The sequence below is a fragment of the Cynocephalus volans genome, chromosome 3, assembly GCF_027409185.1.
Source record: "Cynocephalus volans isolate mCynVol1 chromosome 3, mCynVol1.pri, whole genome shotgun sequence".
Taxonomy (NCBI): domain Eukaryota; kingdom Metazoa; phylum Chordata; class Mammalia; order Dermoptera; family Cynocephalidae; genus Cynocephalus; species Cynocephalus volans.
Genome location: NC_084462.1, coordinates 89,410,923 through 89,434,697, shown reverse-complemented (window position 1 = coordinate 89,434,697; position 23,775 = coordinate 89,410,923). Strand labels below are relative to the sequence as shown.

Here is a 23,775-nt window from a genome sequence, read left to right as displayed (position 1 = left end):
CTCAAACTGCTTCCCTGACTTCCAGATTACTAGCAATTTTGTGGAAAGGAGAATCTAGCTTAAATAAGCTTGAGAATTTTTTTCATTTCCAAATGAGTTTTTAAGATCATAATTTGGTCCTTTACTTTCTAGGAAACTATTAGCATTTCCTAATCCCATTTGCTAAGTAGGCAAAAGAGGTAATAAGTTTTGTGCTTCTGAGCCTGCTTATTACATCTTCTTCTAATCTATAGTACGGATTATTTATTTCTTAATTATAGATATTAATCTAGAGCTACCAGAGTAGATTTAATTTTGGGGAGTCAAAGAAGTACCTAATAAACTTGTTATATCCTGAATCGGGTTAAGGAGTTATGAGGGGGTAATTTTTAAAAAATTAAGCTAGTTGGGTAAGCTGATAATAGCCCATTCTAAAAGGGTAAAATGGGATTATGTATGTACCTGGCAATTAAAAATTACGTGTTTGTTTGGGAAGAACTGTCTTCTGTAGTTAACACGTACTATATTTTTTAAACATGGTGACTAGAAAGAAATTTTAATACATACCACTTTCTGTTCTTCGTCCCAGTGTGCTTTGGCTAACATCACTTCATTTTCAACCTGCTGTTTAATATCAGTTTCTTGTTCTTTCAGCCACTTGTTCTTTTCCATCATCAGAGTATCTTGGTACTTTTCTTTAAGTTCCATCTGCAGTTTGCTTACATATTCTTCTCTTTCCTCCAATAGCTGTCTCTTTAAACAAAATTCTAGTAATTATCTCTGCATAACATTAAGTCTCCAAGCTCAAAACATTTAAACTTGTTGTGCATGGCTTGAATAGCAAAAACAAAACAAAACAAATCCCTCTAATTTCTCAGAAGGATTTACTTAGTTTGTATTACAATTGTATAAATAAGCCACAAAGTAAATAGGAATGGCATTATGAATGGGAATGTTGATCATCTTTGCCTTGCCTGCAAATTCATGGCCTCTGCTGATTACTACCCAATCTGAAGGTTCTTTGTATATGACTTTTTTTCCTTTCCTCTGAATGAGCCAGTTTAACGTGTGAGGAAAGTTCTATGTCCTAATAAAAGCTTTAAAACTTGAAATTGAGCTCCTCCTTTACCCACTCAACAAGTGGCTCAACAAGTGTTTCAGAAAACAGCCCCATTGGGAAATAAGAAAATATACCCTTGGACTCTTGGTGCTACCTATCTCATAAATTCTGTGTCCAGACTAAGTTCCCTACTTAAAGCTTAACTGCAGGGAAATGGCTTAGGCCCTGCAGAGAAGAGCTCCCCCATAAGTTCTCTAATTTGCTCTAGAGTTTAGCAAGATTCTTCCATTGCATGCGTGTGAAACATTTCCTAGGAAACAAATCGGTGTATCATTTTGCCTACCTCTGGAGGATATGAAAAGATTAGATAAAGTCTCCCAAATATAAAAGTATTTCAGTTCTGATTGGCTTATAAAGACTTCCAAGGGCTTTTATAAACCTATGATAAAAAATACTAAAGAATTCCCAGTGAAGAAATTAAACTTCTAATGCTTTCAGTATACTGTCCCTTTAAATGGGGGTGGGGGTGTAACTGCAAAGGGATATCACAAGGGAGGTTTTTAGGGTGATAAAACTGTTCCAAATCTTAATGAATCTATACATGTGTTAAAATTTTATAGAACTACACCCAAAGGGGGGAAAAAAAAAGTCAGTTTTAATGCATGACAATTTAAAATTTTTAAAGAAAAAAAATTTCAACTTCTAAGTTTTGTGGGGTTTTGTTGGAAGGGCCAAATTGTAGTTTTAACTTTCCTTCTGGCACTTATGCACAAACACTCATGAGCCAAATTATCAGTCAGTAGCAGCTATTAATTGCAACTGACCTATTATATAAGATCCAATTTTACAGTCAAATTGATTATTCTAAAAGTACCAAAAAAATATTACTGAAAAGAACAACCTCTGAGAGAATTACTCTTATGTTCTTGCCAATTTATATTTATAAAAAAGAATCACACTGGAGATCTTCTCCCTCTTTTAATTTTTAAAATGTTACTGAAAGCTAAGTCTTCAATTTCTAAGTAATTTAAGATCCTTTCTAACTTTTATGCTGCCAGCACTAACTAAAACAGCTCCCTTTAGAAGTTCTTTTTCCACTGGATGATATGTATACAAGGCATTTTTTTTACCATATTAATCTATTCGAAAATAATCAAAATATTAAATGAACTGAATTCCTCACATGCTCTTTACTATTCTTTTTAAGTCTGTGGTAGCAACAGCTTGCTTTAATATAACTTATTCAAAAACCTCTGTATAGAACATTTATTCAAGCCTTTAAAAACATTTTCTAATCTTGAGGCAGGTGGCTTTCAAATTGTGCTGGCTGGTCCAAGGTGTAAGGAAGAGTCAGACCCTTTGTCTGGGTGAGGCTCCAAGCCAGGATGAGAAAAAAAGAGGAGGGGCGACTGTTTACCTGTGATTTTACTCCAGAACACTCATCAAGGGCAACTTGGAAGAACTGGGCAGAGTTAGAGAATCTCTGATAGCCCCTCCAGCTTCCCTGAAAGAGGTCGTCCTAACACTCTGCCCTTCCTCTCCATATCTTCCACATCAGCACCTTCCCTATCATGAGATCTCCATTCAAACTCCTGCCCTTCTTCCCAGCAGAATAAAATGACAACTACGTACTGAGAGAGAGGTGGGTCAGAGCAAAAGGGCTCTGAAGGAATACTTTTTGCAGTGCTCATAGGACTCTGTAGAGTCTCCTGAATAGTCAATGAATGACTGAAAAATGAGAATCCATGGGTTCAGAACTAAAGTGACTCTGGTCCACTCTTTTGTGCCTTCTAAAATAAATCTATAAGTAAAAATCATTTTCTTCTATATATATCCCATTTTCCACTAAGGTTTTAATAATCATTTCAATATTTACTGCATTTTGTGAGCTATATTAGTGTGATACAGCCAAAAGTAAAAAGATGTATGAATACCTTCCCTATTCACTTCCCCAGAACAAGTGTATCAGTTTAAATGACAACAGTGAGATATAAGAAGCGAAATGATGTAGATAAAACATAACCTTGTACTGTACCTTCTTCTCCTGAGCCTGTTGCTCCTTTTCAATGGTCTTCCTGAGAGTCAATTCTAGATTATCCTTCTCTCTGCACACTTCTAGGTAACATTCCTGAACAGCAGCCATCTCCTTATTCATCTTATCTAAGTCAGACCTTAGATACACAAAACCAGCAACTAAATGACCACAAAAAAATACGATGGCTGCATAATAAACAATTTTCCTCTAAATTATGGAATAGGAAAATGTAGTCTTTACAGCTCAAAGGGTAGCTAAATTCTTTTAATCTCACCTAAGTTGTAAGTGAGTCCCCTCATAAGCCTCAAAGAGCTGCTGCTTCTCCAAAGCATGCTTTGCTAATAGGCTTTCACGTATTTGGGTTTTCATGGCTTCGTGGTGTTGCTGATAAGTCCTCTCACACCTAGAAACAGCAGAATCTAAGGCCATGCCCAGCATTACTAGAAACACCAAAATGAAATGGTTTTCCTCCCATCTTTCCCACCCCTTGCCTCTAATGCAAATTATAAGTAAGGTCAGATTGCTTTTGCCAGGCCAAAAGTGGTAATAATTAATTTACAATAAATGATCTTATGAGAATCTTTGAAATTTTCTTTCTTCAAATGTTTCTACAGAAAAATTAGGAACTTGGACGTGAGAATGCTCTGGTCTTTCAATTGGAGCTATTAGTCTATGCTGAGGACTTCTGTTTATAAAAACTTAATTGAAATAATTGAGGGTGTAGTTCCAAAATCACAAGTCATCTACATTAAACATAAATACTAGTAGTACCCAACTCACAAGTAAGTTATATTCCAAAAGTCTGTTTCCAAGTTTATGATTTGGTATTTGGAAGACATATTCCCACCCACAGACTTTTTTCTTTATACAGAATAGTTCCCAGGCTAGCTTTAAAAAATAAAACAAAACAAAACAAACACTAAGCTATAATATTTCAGCGAACTTCAGTTTCAATGGTGCTATAGAACCCAACCTACTACATAATATTGTTTCTAGGGAAAATATGTTCCAAATTCTGATTTGAGAAGCCAGGGACTCATCTCAGCCAATGAAGAAAGATCTCACCATGGAGAGTTCACACCATCATTTCTCTTGAATCTTTTTTGTTGGGGGCATGGAGGAACTTGGAGGGAAGGGCACCCAGGAGACAAGCACCTGTATAGACCTCACCTATCCACAGCTTCTTGTTTATCATGGTCAAAATCCTGAACCATTTGTCTCATTTGATTACATAAGTCTTGATTTGTATTTCTCAGTTTTTCTTCAGTTTCTTTAAGTTCCTAGACACCAAAGAATAAAGTATTTAGAGGAAATAAACATTATTCTCATTAATTAATCTCATTTTTAACATCCTCTGTGCTTGATCTCTCCCCTATAACATTATTTAACACATCATTTTCATAAATCTACAAAATAAAAAGTCTCTTCATGCATTGATAAGAGCATAGATTCATTTATTTGACAAGTAGCTTTCTGATAGGAGTAAAAGTTAAAATTATGTATTTATTTCGAAATATATAAAAACATTTAACCAGAGAAGTATTGGCTAACTAATGCCTTAAAATAAGTCTTAGAATTCAATGATCTTCAACAACCATCCAAATAAGCAAGGTTTTACGTTTTTCGTCAAGACCTGGCTAGGAAGAAAAGAATACCTCGATTAGCCACGTTACTATATAGAAAGGAAACTGGAATTATACTAATTTACCTTCCAATGACAGTACTACACAAGAACCACTAGTAAAGGTAAATAATTGGAACCCATAACCACCTACTAATATACTTGTCTACTAATTCACTCATCGCCTCTGTATTCTCAAAAAATCTATCATATCTTTGTATTTAATGAGACTATCAAAATCCTCATAAAATACAGGATTTTTTTTAATCACCTTATTTTGTTGTTGTAAAACTTGAATTTCATTTTTAAGTTGCAGAATGTCATCTTTGGCAATCACATCGGAAGACGAGACAGGCCATAATTGATTAGCTGTCTTTTCTGAGGTATCTGTTTTAATCTGAATGTCAAAAAGAAGTTAAAAAATTATTCAGGTTTAAAAAAAATTTTTAATATTCATTCTGAGATAATTTCATACTTAAAAAAAATTGCAACATCAGAACAAATAATTTCTATATATCTTTCACTCATCTTCCCCAAATATAACCACAGTACAAGTACCAAAACCAGAAAATTAACATGGTTGTAATACTACCAACTAATTTACAGATTTTATACAAATGCCTCCAATTTTCATCTAGTGTCCTTTTTCTGGTCCAAGATCAACTCCACAATTCCATATTGCATTTAGTTGTCATGTCTCATTGCTGCCCTCCTGTCTAGGACAGTTCTTTAGTCTGTCTTTCAAACCCATGGCATTTTCTAAGAGTACTAACTACTTATTTTGTAGGAGGTCCCTAGATTTGGGTTTTTCTGATGTTTCTTTACTAAATTCAGGTTATGCATCTTTGGCATAAATGCCAAGAAGTGATGTGTGCTCTTTGCAGGAAACCCATGACATCAATATGCCTTGTTACTGGTGATGACTGATTGATGAAGGTAGTCAGGCATCTCTATTGCAAATTTACTATTTTTTGACTTGTAATTAGTATCTTATGAGAAGTTACTTTGAAACTATCCTATTTCTCATCATACTTTCATCCACTAAGATCAGCATTTATTCTACTTATGTATAATTTATTTATATCAGTGTTAACTCATGGATATATATTTTATTCAATAGGTACAAATTTTAAGACTCATGATAAACCTTGGCAAATTGCTTTCCAGAAAGGTCATACAAATGTATATTGTCAGGTAGTACACGAATCTGTCCAACTCTCTTCACATCCAACAGCAGTGATTATCTTTAAATAATTATTGTATTTGATGGGAAAAGGGTATCTAACAATTGCTCTCATCTGCACTTCTTGTGTTGCCACCAGAGTGGAACCCCTTACTTTACTGTTCATTAGTTTTTTTCATCTTCCCAGACTTCTCCATTTGTTTAACTTTGTACATTTTCCTCTTACAATCTGAGTGTTTTCCTTATCTATTTTTATGAGTTCTTTATTCATTGAGGGGTGTTCACAAAGATTTTAAAAATACATCTACTTTATTTGTCTTGTTGGTTTATGATGGTATGTGGACTGAGCTCTCTTCTACAATGTTTAGAAAATATCCTCTATTAAGGTTCAGTGTACTCATTGGGAGAGGGGGAGGCATCTATATCTCATTCCCATGTAGGGTGACAGAACAACAAGGCTTTGGATCAGTCTTCCAATTCAGTGTAGAGCAATAGAGTCTTCACTTCCTTCTGAGGGAGACAGCTCCAGTTTTGAGTTCTCCCTTTCCACTTGCCATCTTTTCCCAGAAACTATTTCTACCACCCCAGGTATAAGAAAGAAGAGCTAAGAATACCTACTCTGTTAGCTTCTTTCCAGATGGAGGTGGGTACTAATGAGAATATTAAGAATTTTACTGGGCCGGCCCCATGGCTCACTCGGGAGAGTGTGGCGCTGGGAGCACCGAGGCCGCAGGATTGGATCCTATATAGGGATGGCCAGTGTGCTCACTGGCTGAGCGTGGTGCAGACCACACCATGCCGAGGGCTGCGATCCCCTTACCAGTCAAAAGATGCACTAGAATGGCTTTCATTTTTTGTAACTTGGCCTCTACTTTTTAAAGTTTATGATATTCACTTATGCTTCTTTCCAGACTAGTGAGTTTTTATTGATGGATCTGAAAGTAACATGGTACTAACATACTGAAAAACTCTTCATGGCTAGATTTTATACTCAGTTTTGACCGATCACACTGTAGGCACACAGGGACTGAGTTACCTATACCTGTCAGCACAGTACCTTTATGAAGATCTTCAAAAAGAGATGGACTACTTGAATGTCACAACAAAATTTCTTTCTAAAGGTGGAATACCGAATACATTATCTTCAAGAAAACAAGAAACTTAATACGCCAACTCTCATACTATCTTCCTAATCTCTATGTCTAAAAAGATTTTAGCTAAAAACCTTCTGAGTTGGCTATTGAACACTGCCTATTGAGTGCTTTTGGAATCAGACTATAGCTTTAACCACAACTTGCAGTAAGGTAACAATCTTTATTGAATACTAGACACAAAAAGGCTTTATGTATTTAATATGTTCATTAAAATTATTTTATTATATTCATAAAAAGTTCAGTGCAGATGTGGGCCCTGACTGCTAGTAAGCCTGTCTGGTTTTCCTAAGGCCTTTACCACATTCTACCATAATGACCCATTTGGTCAATCAGAATGAATGGCATGATATTTGATCAACTCCCGCATAGTGCATAGTGCTATGTACAGGCACTCTCCTAATTTTCATCACATATTATCCTGGAAATGGCATGAAGCAGCATATTCTGGTTTTATACATAAACAATTTTATAATAGTTGATAGGGTTCTTGAGCAAGAATTCAGCTTTAAATAAACTACTGCTACGAACAGTCATATAACATGAAAGCAAAAAACTCTAACTCTCTGAAATAATTTTAAATTGTTCCATATAAAATGGATATAAATGAATATAAAATGTACTACAAAGTATGTATAAAGCAATAAATATATCAGTATCTTTAAAGCATTCATAAAAGAAACATGCCAAATAAACTACATAGTAAATATGTTTGCTGGCCTCTGTACTTAAAAAGTATGCTTAGAAATACACAGGGGAAAATTTTGATGGCCTAGTTCTTTTTAAAAATATACCCAGTGTTATAACACCAAGGTCAAGGGTTCAGATCCCTGTACTGGACAGCTGCCAAAAATAAAAAGATATCCAGGGAAGTTTAATCTGATGTGCTCTCTCTCTTAGTAAATTTCCCTGTAGCAAGCAGAGAAGTTCAATGTCATTTCACTAACCTCAGGATGTGATGACAGCTATAATTCATTGTAAAAGTAGACACTGAGACATCTAAATTGTTTCAGCCTCCATAAAGATTTCAGAAAGGTTTAGGTTGTATAACATAGATTTTTATTCACATGCCCTTCTCTCTAGACACACCAGCTTATTTTCTTCATCCTTTTATATATGAACTTCTGCTCAAGCTGCAACGTCCTTCCCCACCTTCTCTCCTGGATTTGTCCTTCAGAACAAAGATCAAATGTTCCTTCCTTAAAGACTTCACTAAGGCCACCTTACCATTCTACCCTCACTGCCAAACCTAGTTAGTTATCTCTTCTCAAAGTACTTTGTTCAAAATAGTATCATTCATGTTACACAAAATTATAGATGCCCATTTCCTTATAGATCTATACTGCTAAATATGGTAGCTCATTAGCCACTTATGGTCCTTCAGCACTTGAAATGTGGCTAAACTGAAATGTGCTGCAAGTATAAAATACATGCCAGATTTCAAAGACTTAGCACACACAAAAAATGTAATCCATCTCACTATTTATTTTTATATTAATTACATATTGAGTTGATAATACTTTGCATATACTGGGTTAAATAAAATATATTATTAAAATTAATTTCACTATTACTTCTACTTTAATGAGACTACTAGAAAATTTTTAATTAAAGCTAAATTTTAAATTAAAATTTTAGTTTAGTAATTTTAAATTAATAGAAATTATATTTCTATTTGATAGCAATGTTTTAGATGCTAAGCTCCTTCAAAGAATGGCCATTGTTTCTTTTATCCTTGAGTCGCACAAGACCTCAGAGTAATTAAAAAAAAAAAAAAAAAAAGAATGATTTGCTCTTCCTCCACATACCTCCCAACCATGCTTTTGAACTTTACAGACCAAATAGGACACTCCATCAGAAAAGATGAGGGAAATAAGAAGCAAAGGCAAAGTTTGAAAGTGTTCACAGGCTAATTAAATGACTATGACCTTGAGTGTTTAAAAAAAAAAAAAACTGTTGGTTAAGTTACTACTTCCTCTCCCTTTCCCCCATCTAGGATGTGAATCAATATGTGTATTAATTCAACAAATATTTACTGGGCAAATATGCAGGGAATTATCAAGACAGTATTCCCAGGAAATCCTTATATAGTAAGGTAAAGCAGAACAGACATAAACAGGAAGGGCTGAAGTAACACTTCAGAAAAATCAGAGTTTAGATGTAGACTACTCAGAAATTACTAGGGCAAAAGAGTAGCTGGACAAAAAGAGTATTTGAAGATGAGGTAGCTCCCTTTGATCTATTACTCAACTAGACTATGGAGGCAAAGGGAAAAGCTAAAAAAACAACACAAGGCACAGCCACTATCAACTGCCACATATGAGAAAAATGTATCTTTTAGCAAATGCCATTAGTAACTTCAATATAGAACAAAGAAAACACCAAGATACCTGAGCTAAGGTGCAGACTCAAAATTGGGTTCCTAGTCTACATTTTAGGCTACTCTCACCAAAATGCTTAAGCTAATCAACTCTAATCTCCTAACACAACTTGAGACACAAGCTTTCATTCCTGTCCTTTTAAAAAAAGCACATGGCAACAATTAAAATAGCTTGATTTAAAGATGTTAAATGTACTGCGGGGTGGGAGTGTGTTGCTCTTTCTCGTTTGTTGTTAACATTAAAATCTATGTTGGACTTATCAAATGTATGGTTACTCAGACAAGGGAACCAGGCTAGGCAGGATTTTGACAGTAAAAACACACTATTACTTCTGCAAAATATATTAGTCACAATTAAAATTCCATAATAATTAGCACTGTAGAATATCTTACATACTTTGCTTTAATAGGACTGTTTTAATGAACACAACTCCTAGTTTAAAGGATCAGGAGATAAAACAGCACTAAAGTAGGAAATAAAAAATTATTTCCATGCAAAAGGAAAGGAAGTATACTACCTATATCCCTTTTCCCCCTTTTCTTTCTTTTTCAGTTATTAGGTCTTTTACATATTATTTTCTATTGGGAGTACAGATGGGTGAAAATTTGTTAAATACGGAAGGGTAAAAAGGCAGCTGTTATAGGAGGGCAGCCCTAAAGATTTCTGTGATAGTAAGATCTTGTGGCAATATCCTCAACCTAGTTGTTAGTCATGTGTTTTAGTTTTAATTTGCCTAAGATTGACTCTGTAACCTCAAAAGGGTCACATACTCCTTCAGTTTCATTTTCATTATTATAAAGAAAGGAGACTGACTGAAGAATATAGACGCGGATTCCAATGACTGACATAACCCGATTCTGTGCCTTTCCCATCTGTACCACACCACTATATAATTAATATCCTGATATAGAATTACTTTTTTTATAAGAACATGGGCCAGAGAAATCTCAGAGACAAAATGCTAGAGGATTTCATTGTGCAGGATTTATTTTAACTAGATTCTAGAGCACTGTTGGTACAAGCCAATCTTGAAGAAATGTGGATATCTTGTTATATAGAATGCTTCCTTCTGTTTGTGGTAAAGGAATGTTACCTAATTGGCTTCTCATTTACTAGGTGCTAAGAGTAAACAGAAAGCATATTTCTTTAAATGGAATTTCCTTCTTTAAACTTCTTTAAAAAGTCAAATGAACTCCTGAAAGCCAGAGGTTTGATTTAAATGTAAGAAGTGTAAAAGTTTTCTTTATTAAGCCTTTTTTAAATGTCTTTTTAAGTCTACAGGCTCTACAAACCTCAATTTCAATGCTGTTTTCATCCTTCTTCACTTGGAGATCTTCAATTTTTTTATGACAGCCTTTAAGCTCATTTTGTAACTGAAATACCAGATGACGCTTTGCTGAGTTGCTACCCAGCAAACGCTGCACTTCTGCTTTCAACTTCAGAATGACCTCATCTTTCAAAAGCTCTTCATTCGGGTCTTCTTGCTGCACACTGCTAATGAAGAAATTGTGATTTTTAAGGCTAAATCAAGTAATGAATCAAGTATGGTTATTCCTTAAATGCAGTAACTATAGTGGTGACCATGTTTTGTTACCTGTACAATAACACAGCAGTATTTTGAAACAATTTTAAACTTTGTCATACACAAGGATATCACCCTTGCCATGTCCCCATATACAGAAATAAGTTTATTCTTGAGAAGACCATTCTCCAGCTTAGTCCTGCTGCGCTGCTGTAGAAGTTTAGATGTTAACTTTGACATGGCTTCCGTTTGTGTTTTTAGTAGCTTGCATGCTGTATATACGTGTCCTTCATGACTCCAAGAGAAACAACATGAATATAAAGGAGGAAAAGAATACTAAACACTAGACAACCTAACCAACAATTTCCATTCTCCCTTTTAACTTACTAAGACACAAGTCTGGGTAGATATCTGACCAAATGGAAAAACACAAACATAAAAGTCACGCTAATTTAAATCCAAATTTAGTTTCAATAAATTTAAAGGTTGGGATGAAATTTTTTGCTTCTTGCCAAGAGGGACTGACAAGAAATAGGTTTATTTTCCTCCTTGGAAAACTGGAAAAAAAAAATGGATGAAGCAGTCATTTTCAGTCATTAGGCAACAGGCAGCACAGGACAGTGATTCCTGAGAAGGAAAACGAGCAAGATAAGCCCCTATGATTGCCACAGCTTTCTGCCTGGAGAATCTCCAAGCTATAGCACAGTGAGGGGAAACCCAAACAGAGCCCAATAATCTCACTGAGTTGAAGAGAAAGAGTTCAGAGTTTGGGGAGGCCAAAGTGGATAAAATTTGAGGGGGAAGGGAGAATACTGAGGAAAAAGGAGCTGCACAGGAAAAGAGCTCTGGAGATATGTGTATTTAAGGCCAGGGGGAAAAAAACATAGGAAAAGAATAGAGCTGGGAATATGCTGTGTTCAAATGAGCCATTGTGGAAAGACTCCTAATTCACAGGGCATCAAATATTGTCTTAATACTGGAGCCAAATTAGCCCCAGAATAAAGGCTGCTCTAAACCTGATCTAACAAAGCCTACAAAAAAACACTAGAAAGAATTAAATGGATTTCAAGAAACTTAAGTGTGTGATAGACAAAGTCCAGCAGTATTTTTAAAAATACAATAAAATTCGGCATTTAGAACAAAAAATTCAAAATGTCTAGCATTCATTCAAAATTCACCAGGCACGCAAAGAAGCAGGAGGAAGAAAAAAAAATAAACATGAACCATAACCAGGAGAAAAATCAATAGAAACTGACCCAACAATGCTACAGATAATAGAATCAATCAAATATATTTCATATGTTCTAGAAGGTTAAAGAAAATACAAACATGATGAGGAAAGAAATGGAAAATATAAAAAGAGCCAATGTGGACTTATAGAGACATAAAATTACAATACCAAAATTCTAATAACCTTTTTCTCAGAAATGGAAAAAATTATCCAGACATTTATATGGAATAACAAAAGACCACACATAGCCAAAACAATCCTGAGCAAAAAATAAAACAGGAGGCATAACACTACCAGACTTTAAACTATACTACAAAACTATAATAACTAAAACAGCATGGTACCGGCACACAGACAGACACACAGATCAATGGAATAGAATAGAGAACTAAGAAATCAACCCATACACCTACAGCCATCTGATCTTTGACAAAGGCACCAAGTCTACACACTGGAGAAGAGACTGCCTCTTCAGCAAATGATGCTGGGAAAACTGGATATTCACATGTAGGAGAATTAAACTAGACCAGTACCTCCCACTATATACCAAAATCAACCAAAATGGATTAAAGAATTAAATATACATCCTGAAACAATAAAATTCCTTAAAGAAAACATAGCAGAAACACTCCAGGAAGTAGGAGAGAGTACAGACTTCATGAATATAGCCCCAAAAGCACAGGCAACCAAAGGAAAACTAAACAAATTAAATTATATCCAACTAAAAAGTTTCTGCGCAGCAAAGGAAACAATCAAGAGAGTGAAAAGACAATCAACAGAGTGGGAGAAAATATTTGCAAAATATACATCTGACAAAGGATTAATATCCAGAATATAAAAGGAACTCAAACAAATTTACAGCAAAAAACCAAATAACCCGATTAAAAAATGGGCAAAGGAGCTGAATAGGCATTTCTCAAAGGAAGATATATGAATGGCCAACAGACACATGAAAAAATGCTCAGTATCACTCAGCATTTGGGAAATGCAAATCAAAACCACTTTGAGGTACCATCTCACTCCAGTTAGGATGGCTAATATCCTAAATCCCATGGCTGAGAATAAATGCTGGCAAGGTTGCAGAGAAAAGGAACTCTCATACGCTGTTAATGGGGCTGCAAAATGGTGCAGCCTTTATGGAAAATGGTATGGAGATTCTTCAAACAATTTCAGATAGATCTACCATATGATGCAGCTATTCCACTGCTGGGAATATACCCACAGGAATAGAAATCATCATGCTGAAGGGATACCTCTACTCCCATTATTGCAGCACTATTTACAATAGGCAAGGTTGGAACCAGCCCATATGTCCATCCTCAGATAAGTGGATAAGGAAACTGTGGTATATCTACACAATGGAATACTACTCTGCTATAAAAAAGAATGAAATACTACCATTCACAACAACATGGATGGGCTTAAAAGAAATTATATTAAGTGAAACAGGTCAGGCACAGAAAGAGAAATACCACATGTTCTCACTTATTTGTGGGAGCTAAAAATAAATAAATAAATAAATATACAAACCAATAAAGGGCGGGGGAGAAGACACAACAATCACAACAATTCCTTGAACTTGTTAAGACAAGTGAACAGATGTGATGTAGTAGGTGGGGGAGGGGAAAAAGGGAGGGGGGGAAGAGAAACAGGTAAAGGGACAAGAAAATCAACTACAATGTATATTGAGAAGTTAAAATAAAATAAAAATATGTTTAAAAAATAGAAAAGCAAAAGCAAAAAGAATAAAAACAAAAATAAAATAAAATAAAATAAAATAAAATTCAGCATTTAGAACAAAAAAATTCAAAATGTCTAGCATTCATTCAAAATTTACCAGGCATGCAAAGAAGCATGAGGGAAAAAAGCCCGTGAACCACAACCAGGAGAAAAATCAATAGAAACTGACACAGCAATGATATAGTCAATAGAATTAATCAAATATATTTCATATGTTCTAGAAGGTTAAAGAAAATATGAATATGATGAGGAGAGAAATGGAAAATATAAAAAGACCCAAAGTGGACTTATAGAGACATAAAATTACAATATCTAAATGAAAAATATACTGGATGTGATTAACAGCATATTTACCAATGTAGAAGAAAAGATCAGTGAGCATAAAGACACAGCAAAAAAAAAATAAGGATATTGGAAATGGTGGGGAGGCAGATGGGGAGGAAGTTGGAGAGAGTAGGCTGGGCAAAAGGCATAAAGAAAAATCACAGTTTGTAACAATGATATGCTTATAATAAATAATAAAAAATAAAACATAGCAAAAATCTCTACCAAATTAATCACAGAGAGAAAGAAGATTAGAACAGAAATACACAGAGCATATAAAGTTTTCTAACTTATGTGTAATTGAAGTCCCAGACAAGGAGAGACAAGGGGAACAAAAAAATTTTTTGAAAAAATAATGACCAAAATTTTCCTGATTTGATGAAAACTAAAACCCCATAAAACCTAGAAGTTCAATGAATATCAAAGAGAAAAACATGAAAAAATTAAAACCACAAAGAGATATCATCTCATTCCAGTTAGAACGGCTATTATCAACAAGAGAAAAAATAGCAAGTGCAGGTGAGGATGTGGAGAAAAAAGAACTCTCTTATGTTGCTGGTGGGAGTGTAAATTGGTATAGCCACTGTGGAAAATGCATGGAGTTTCCTCAGAGAACTAAGAATAGATCTACCTCACGACCCAGCTATGCCACTACTGGATATATAGCCAAAGACATGTGCACATCCGTGTTCATCACAGCACTACTCACAAGAGTCAAGAGATGGCATCAACCTAAATGTCCATCAACGAATAAATGGATAAAAAAAACTGTGGTATATACACACAATGGAGTACTATTCAGCTGTTAAAAAAAAAAAAAAAGATATCTATTCATTTGCAGCAACATAGATGGACTGGAAACTATCATGTTAAGTGAAGTAAGTCAGGCATGAAAAAACAAATACTGCATGATATCATTCATATGTAGAAACTAAAAAAAAAAAAAAGTGATCTTCATAAAAGTAGAGAGTAGAATAATGGTTACCAGAGGCCAGGGGCAGGGAGTAATGGACTAATGGGACACAAAACTATGCTATCTACCCTAAGTGATCATTGCACAGTATATGCATGTATTGAAACAACATACCATATCCCACAAATATGTACAAGTAAATGTTAAAATAGTTTGAATAAAACTTTTTTAAAAAGCCACCATAAGTCATATCAATGTCCAATTACTGAAAACAAGTGATAAAAAGAGTACAGAAGACTCATGGAGAAGAAAGAACCAGAGAAAGGAATCCTGAATTCTGCATATAAACTCACTCAAGCCTCAGTCTAAGTCTTGAACCATGCATACACAGAACAGACCCTCAGACCAGCATAGCAAAGATTTGGAAAACTTAACTGAAATTTGAGCCACACACAAAAGTTTTACAATGACTAACCCCTGAGGGGTGTATACACAGGTCAGATCCAAACCAATACAGCAAAGGCTTGGAGAACTGAACTGAAATTTTAAATACGCATACAAATTTCTTTACCACATAAAATTCACAATGTCTAGAACACAATCTAAAATTACTTGATATAACAACTAACCAGAAAAATATGACCAATTCTTAAGAGTAAAGACAATCAATAAATAATCCAAAGACTGGAACTATCACAAAGAACATTTAAAAAGTTTAAAGCAGCTATTATATCTATGCTTTATGAAGTAAAGGAAAACACACCTGAAATAAATTAAAACCACAATAAGATATCACCACACACACACAAACTAGAAGTGCTAAATTTAACAAGATTGAAAATACCAAGTTTCAGCAATGATATGGAACAACTAGAACTAGCATACATTGCTGCTGGGAATCCAAAATGGTACAATCACTTTGGAAAAGAGCATGTATACCATTGGTATCTAAATATAGCTCCTCTAATATAACTAAAAAGAGAAAGCAAGTTAGAGCAGAAGTGGAAAGGTATAGGTAAATGATCTCCACTAGCACATGATATACCTAGAAAACCCCAGTAACAGAAGAACTACTACAAACAATAAGAGGATTAGGCAGGCAACAGGTTACAATACAAAATACAGAAATTATACATACAAACAACATGCTGTTAGAAGAAACAGAAAAGAATACCCCATTCGCTGTCGCAAAATTAAATATCTAAGCCTCAATTAACAAGAATTATGCAAAGCTTAAATGTGAAAAGCTCCAAAACACTCTTTAAAGACACAAAGTAGTTGAAGCAAATGTAAAGACTTGCTACATTCCTGGATAACAAAAGGCAAAATCATAAAGATGTCATTTGTCCCTAGGTTAATATATATATTTAATGTGATCCTAATAAAAATATTATCAAGATTTTTTTCCTGGAGCAGGACAAGTTAATTATAAAGTCCATTTGGAATCATAAACAGGCAAGAAAAATCAGGAAAACCCTAACAACAGCAATTCCAGCAATATGGTAAAACTAAAATATAAGGCAAAGCAATAAAGCTTTTAGAAGATAGCATCGAAGAATGGCTTCATGACCCTGAAGGAAAGGTCTCTTAAATGGAACATAAAAAGCACCAACCATGAAGACTGATAAATTTGGCTAAATTAAAGTAATACACTTCCATTCATTAAAAGACACATTAAGAGGGTAAAATAGCAAGCCACAGAGTGAGAGAAAATATTAACGACCAAAGAGCTCACATCCTGAACATACATTAAAAAAGGAGGAAAAAAACCCTCCTACAAATCAACAAAACACATGCTCACACAAAAAATCATTTAAAAACTGAGAAGACAATTACCCCGATTTGATCATCATACTTTGTATACATGTAATGATCTTCAACTCTATACCCCACAAATATCAATGTTTCAATAAAAAAAGAACAAAAACTGAGAAGAGACACAAATAGGTACTTCTCATACACAAACACACCCCACACTATAGCAGCCAATAAATGTAATAGACATAATTTTTTTTAAAGGAGTTCAGCCTAATTAATAATACAGGAAATACAAATTAAAATCACAATAAGATATAACTACACATTAAATGGCTGAAATTAAGCTGACAATATCAAGCATCAGCAAGGAGACAGAGCACCTAAAACTTTCATAAACTTCTGGTGGGGATGTAAATTGGCACAACCACTTTGGAAAACAGTTTGGCATTATCTGTTAAAGCTGAAACCCACATACCATAAGCAATTCCACTTCTAAGTATACACCCAACTGAAATGTATGCACATTGTACCAGGAAGCAACATAAGAAGCTATGAACAGTTGAACAGAAAATAAACTGTGGAATATTCATGCAAAAAAATAAAAATAAAAATACACACACATTTATATATAAAAATGAATGAACTGCAGCTACATGCTACAACATGAGGCTCACAAACAAAATGTTGACTGAAGAAGGACAGTCTAAAGAACACCTGTATCTATGAACAACCCACAGCTAACATTATGCTTAATGGAGAATGACTGAATGTGTTCCCCTAAGATAAGAAGCCACACAAGGATTTCTATTCTTGCCACTTCAATTCAACAGTAGTAGTAGCCAGATTCTACCCAGAGCAATTAGTCAATAAAACAAGATAAAAGGCATCCAGATTGGAAAGAAAGAAGTAAAACTATCTCTTTTTTCAGGAAACATAAAATTGAATATAAAAAATCCTAAGAAATCCACTATAAACTATTTGAGCTAATAAATGAGTTCAGCAATGTAATAGTATACAAAATCAATATGCAAAAATCAATTGCATTTCTATACACTGGTAACAAACCACCCAAAAACAAAATTAAGAAAACAGTCCAGCAAAAAGAATAGCAGAGAGAATAAGACATTTAGGAATAAATTTAACAAAAGTGGTACAGGGCTTGTTTATCGAAAACTATAAAACATTGATGGAAGAAATTAAAGAAGACCTAAATAAATGGAAAAAATATCCCATGTTCAGGGATCAGAAGACAGTATTGCTAAGCTGGCAATACTCCCAAATTGATCTAGACTCAATGCTACACCTATCAAAATCCCAGCTGGTTTCTTAGCAAAAATTAACAAACTGATCCTAATGTGCAAGAGATCCAGAATAGCCAAAATAACCTTGAAAAAGAAGAACAAAGTTGGAGGAATCACTTCCCAGTTTCAAAATTTACTACAAAAACACTGCAGTCAAGACAGTGTGGTACTGGCATAGGACAGAGTTATAACTCAATGGAACAGAATTGAGAGCCCAGAAATAAACCCTCCCATTTACCGTCAATTGATTTTCAACAAGGGTGCCAAAACAATTTACGAGGACTTAGCCTTTTCAACAAATGGTACTGGGATAATAGAATATCTGCATGCAAAAGAGTGAAGTTAGACCCCTATCTTGCACCATATACAGAAATTAACTCAAAATGCATCCCAATCCTAATGTGAGAGATAAAACTCTTACAAGAAAACACAGGTATAAATCTTTAGGACCTTGGATTAGAGAACGATTTCTTAGATGAGATACCAAAAGCAAAAGCAATCAAGAAAAAAAATAGATAAATTGGACTTCATAAAATTAAAGACTTTTATGCTTCAAAGGATGCTATCAAAAAAGTAAAAAGACAACCCATAAGAGAAAATATTTGCAAATCATAAATCTGACAAGGGACTTGTATTCATAATAGGTAAAGAACTCTTAAAACTAAACAAAAAGACAAACCAATTTTAAAATGAGCAAAAGATGTAAACAGACATTCCTTCAAATCAGATATATAAATGGCAAAAAAACACATGAAAAGATGTTCAATACCATTAGCTGTCAAACCAAAACCACAATGAGATAGCATTTCTTACCCACAAGAAGGGGTGTAATTTTTTTTTAATGGAAAATAACAAGTGCTGGCAAGAATAGGGAGAAATTGGAACTCTCATACATTGCTGGTAGGAATGTAAAATGGTGAAGACACTTTAGAAAACATTTTCATGGTTCATCAAAATGATAAACGTAGTTACTACATTACCCAGAAATCCCACTCTTATATAGATATCCATGAGAAATGAAAATATATATCCACACAAAAATTTGTGCACAAACGTTCATAGCAGCATTCTTCATGATAGCCAAAAAATAGAAACTACCCAAATAAATGTCCAGCATATGATGAATGGATAAACAAAATGTGGTATATCTGTTCAATGGAATATTATTTGGCTATAAAATGAAATGAAGTACTGATACATGCTACAACATGGATGAATCTTGAAAACATTATGCTAAGTGAAAGAAGCCAGCCACTCAAGACCACATATTATATAATTCTATTTATGTAAAATGTACACAGTAGGCAAATCCATAGAGACAGAAAGTAGATTAGTGGTTGCCTGGGGCTGTGGGGGCAGAAAGAGGTAGTGGGAAATGATTGGTAATAGGTGGGGTTTCTTTTGAGAGCTGTTAAAATGTTTTAAAATTTGGTTGTGGTGATGGTTGCACAGCTCTGTGAATATATAAAAACCACTGACTGTACATTTTAAATGGGATACTTTGATAGTATGTGAAATATATCTCAATAAAGCTAATAAAAAAAAAGAACACCTAATGTATGAGTTCCTTTAATATGAAGGCAAATCTAATAATCTGTAGTGTTTAGGTATGAATAATTGGCTGTTAAAAGGATAAGGAAAAACCACAAAATGATTACCATAACAGTTAAGACAGTAGTTACCTTCAAGGTTATGACTGGAAAGAGGAATATGGGCTACTGCTGGCATGTTAATTTCTTGCCCTGGGTGGTGGTCCCATGAGTATTCACTTTAAAATAATTCATTAACCTGTACACTTTGTTTCTTTACGTTATACTTCACAATTTTAAAGTTTTAAAAAGTAAAATAAGGAATGGAAATCATCAAGTTGAAGGTATACCTGGTCCCCAATATTCATCGCAGCACTCTTTACAATAGCTAAGAGTTGGAACCAGCCCAAATGTCCATCATCAGATGAGTGGATATGGAAAATGTGGTATATCTACACAATGGAATACTACTCAGCTATAAAAAAGAAGGAAATACTGCCATTTGCAACAACATGGATGGACCTTGAGAGAATTATATTAAGTGAAACAAGTCAGGCACAGAAAGAGAAATATCACGTGTTCTCACTTATTTGTGGGAGCTAAAAATAAATAAATAAATAAATAAACAAAAAAAATGGGGGGAGGGGGAGAAGACATAACAACCACAACTTCTTGAAGTTGATACGACAAGCATAGAGAAAGGACATTGTTGGTGGGGGGGAGAGGGAAGGGGAAGGGAGGTTTCAGTAATTGGCCACAATAACCAACCACATTGTATATTGACAAAATAAAATAAAATAAAATATTTAAAAAATAAATAATAAATTAAATAAATAAATAGTAAAATGAAACTATAAAAAGTACTAGAAAAATAACACCTTTTTTAAATATTAAGAAACCATAAAGAAAAAGAGTGATCTAACTACATAAAATTTTAAACAGGAAAAGTGATAACTCTCAGCACTGGCTAGGGTACAGAGAAACAGGTACTGCCACATGATGTGGATAATAACGTAAATTTAAGGGTTGTTTGGCAAACGTATCAAAATCCTCAATAATATGCATACCCTGTAGCAAGAAAAGTATTCTACATCTTAAGGAAATAATCAAAGACATGAATAAGGACATGAATAAACATCAGAGATGCTTGTAATAATGATATCACATTACTTATAATAAAAATTTTAAACACCAGTACATTACTAACTAAAATATGGTTCATTCATCTACATATTGATTAAAAATTATATATAATAATATTTACTGACATTAAAAGATTTCAGAATGTACTAAGTTAAAAGACGTTATATTCAACATTATTTTATCTTTTAGAAACATACAAAACAAATAATGTGAACGTTATATACCAAAATGTTACTGGTGGTTGTCTTCATGGGAAGTGAGGAAAGATTATGGATGATTTTTATTTTCTTCTATTTTCTTCATTTGTATTTTCTAAGTTTTCCATAACGGAAGAGAAACTTACTTTTAAAGTTTTTTTTTTAAAGAAATAAATAGTTGATAGTATGTGCCATTGATATGCTGTGATTAAAAACAGAACCTCGGGCAAGTTTCAAGATGGCGGTGGCTGCAGCGGTTGGCGCGGAGTAGCTGAGGTGGAAAAGGCGGCCACTGGGCCTCAGGCAGCCGGGAAACTTGTGGACCTTCCTCTCGCCATCTCTTAAGGGAGGACCGCTGCTGCTGGCTGGTCATGGGGGCTGACCGCCACTTTGCCCCCGGCAGGAGAGGCTGCCTCATTTACAGGCAAGAGCTTTGAAGTGTGGAGCAGGAAAAGAACTGTTTCTTAGCTGCAAAAGCGGGTCTCTAAACAGGGAACATGGTGCCAGGGCTGCTGTGGATGCAGACAGGATCCCGGAGGCTGGGGCTGCGCTGAAGGCGGCCAGCGGCCCTATTCAGGATTCGAGGTTTCAGGCCGGCATTAAAGAAGATTCCTGGGAACGTCAGAGCTGCGCCGGGGGACCGAATGAACAGCCCGAGGCGGCAGCGACCGAGAACAGGGAAGGCGACAACCAGAGGCAGAGAGTGAGCGCCCGACCTGGCACAACCCTCTGAGTGACCCCTGGCTCAGCCCTGCTTGGGGGGGCTGACGCCCACCCGGCTTCTGCCTGCACCACCCGACCACTCACCGCCCCGGGGCTGCCTCCATTTTCCCCGGGGCCTGCGGGCCGGCCTCCCCTCCCACTCCCTCCGCAGTGCTCTGGCGGGGCTGGTGGCGTGGGGCGTCCCTCGCCAGCATCGGGAGGGCAAGGAAATATGGGAGGGGCCGACTGTCACTCCAACACACCCTGGAATCCAGCCCACAGTAAACTTCCTTTTACTGGGAGGCAGTTACCATCTCTGCAGCCAACAGTTCGGAAAAACGCCTAACCAATTTCTGACTGGGAATAGTGTGGTAGGAGAGTTCCCAAGTCCGCTTGAACCTGCCGGAGAGCTGGCTGCAGGCAGGCGCTAGACTCGATCCATGCCGGGGGGATACAAAGGTGAACAAGTCCCGAGAAAGATCTACACAGTGCTACAAAGGCACCCAGAGCGACTGGTCGTCTGTGCCTAGCAGAAACCTGGTAGACTTCCTGGGTGAGGCGGTGCCGAGCAGGGTCTTGAAGGCCCAGCTGATAGACAGGGTTGCAGAAGACACACCCCAGCCCAGCACAGTGCACACAGAGTGGGGAGACGTGCGGCCAGGGAGGCGGAGACTCGCAGAAAACACACACCCTGTGGGGTCGCCACTGCATGATCCAACAGCCTGGGCCAGAGCACACGGAAGAGGGAGAGTCCTGCACAGGAAGTGAAAGCTCAACAGAGATCACACACCCTGTGGTACGTGATCCACCAGCCCAGCAGAGTCCAAGCTGACCAGAAAGGTGGCTCGCGGAGAAGCCCAAGACCCAAGGCAACCATACACACAAGGCACTAGAGGCCAACTGAGCAGTCACAGAGGGAGCCATATGAAATTGGCAACCACAGCAACATCTTAGTTAGTCATTAGTCTCAAACCGGTGGACTGTGAAACACCCTGCCACAATGAATAAACATCAAAAAAAAGATACCAGAAATACAAAAAATCAAGAAAGTACACCACCAAAAGTTAATAAATCTCAAACTCTAGATCCTATAGAACAAGAAGACCTTGAAATGACTGACAAGGAATTTCGAGTGATAATTCTAAGGAAACTGAATGAGATACAAGAAAACTCAGCTAGACATCATGATGAAATGAGGAAAAGTATACAGGATCTGAAAGAGGAAATGTACAAGGAAATCAATGTCCTGAAAAAAATGTAGCAGAACTTGCTGAACTGAAGAAGTTATTCAGCGAAATAAAAAACACAATGGAGAGTTTAACCAGCAAGATTGTGGAAGTTGAAGAGAGAACCTCTGAACTTGAAGATGGGCTGTTTGAAATAACACAAGCAGACAAAAAGAAAGAAAAAGAATCAAAGACATTGAAGAAAATCTGAGAGAGATATCAGACAACCTTAAGAGCTCAAATATCTGAGTCATGGGTATTCCAGAAGGGGAGGAAAATGGAGGTTCCACTGAAAACATATTCAACAAAATAGTGGCAGAAAACTTCCCAGGTATAGGAAAAATCACAGATCTTCAGATCCAGGAAGCTCAACGATCTCCAAACGTATTCAACCCAAAAAGGTCTTCTCCAAGACATGTTATAGTCAAACTGGCAAAACTCAGCGACAAAGAGAGAATCTTAAAAGCTACAAGAGAGAAGCATCAAATCACCTATAAGGGAGCTCCAATCAGGCTAACATCAGACTTTTCATCACAAACCCTAAAAGCTAGAAAGGAATGGGATGATATATTCAAAATACTAAAAGACAAAGATTGCCAGCCAAGAATACTCTACCCTGCAAGGCTATCCTTCAGAAATGAAGGGCAAATAGTATATTTCTCAGACAAACAAAAACTGCGGGAGTTCACTACCACACGACCACCCTTACAAGAAATCCTCAAGGGAGTACTGGGTTTGGTTCCTGAAAAATAACTACCACTGCCATAAAACCTAAGAAA

General features: G+C 35.9%; 1 protein-coding gene across 2 annotated transcripts in view; it reads right to left on the bottom strand.

Annotated features, from left to right (window-relative positions):
- Positions 1-23,775, bottom strand: part of CEP152 (centrosomal protein 152) — an 85,670-nt gene that overhangs the window by 28,512 nt on the left and 33,383 nt on the right. For both annotated transcript variants that reach the window (XM_063091771.1, XM_063091772.1), the window contains exons 12-16: positions 10,703-10,904; positions 4,967-5,092; positions 4,245-4,354; positions 3,349-3,477; positions 3,075-3,210 (exon numbers count right to left, since the gene is read on the bottom strand). In XM_063091771.1, coding sequence (XP_062947841.1) covers positions 3,075-3,210; positions 3,349-3,477; positions 4,245-4,354; positions 4,967-5,092; positions 10,703-10,904 — 703 coding nt within the window. The remainder of the gene's footprint in view (positions 1-3,074; positions 3,211-3,348; positions 3,478-4,244; positions 4,355-4,966; positions 5,093-10,702; positions 10,905-23,775) is intronic.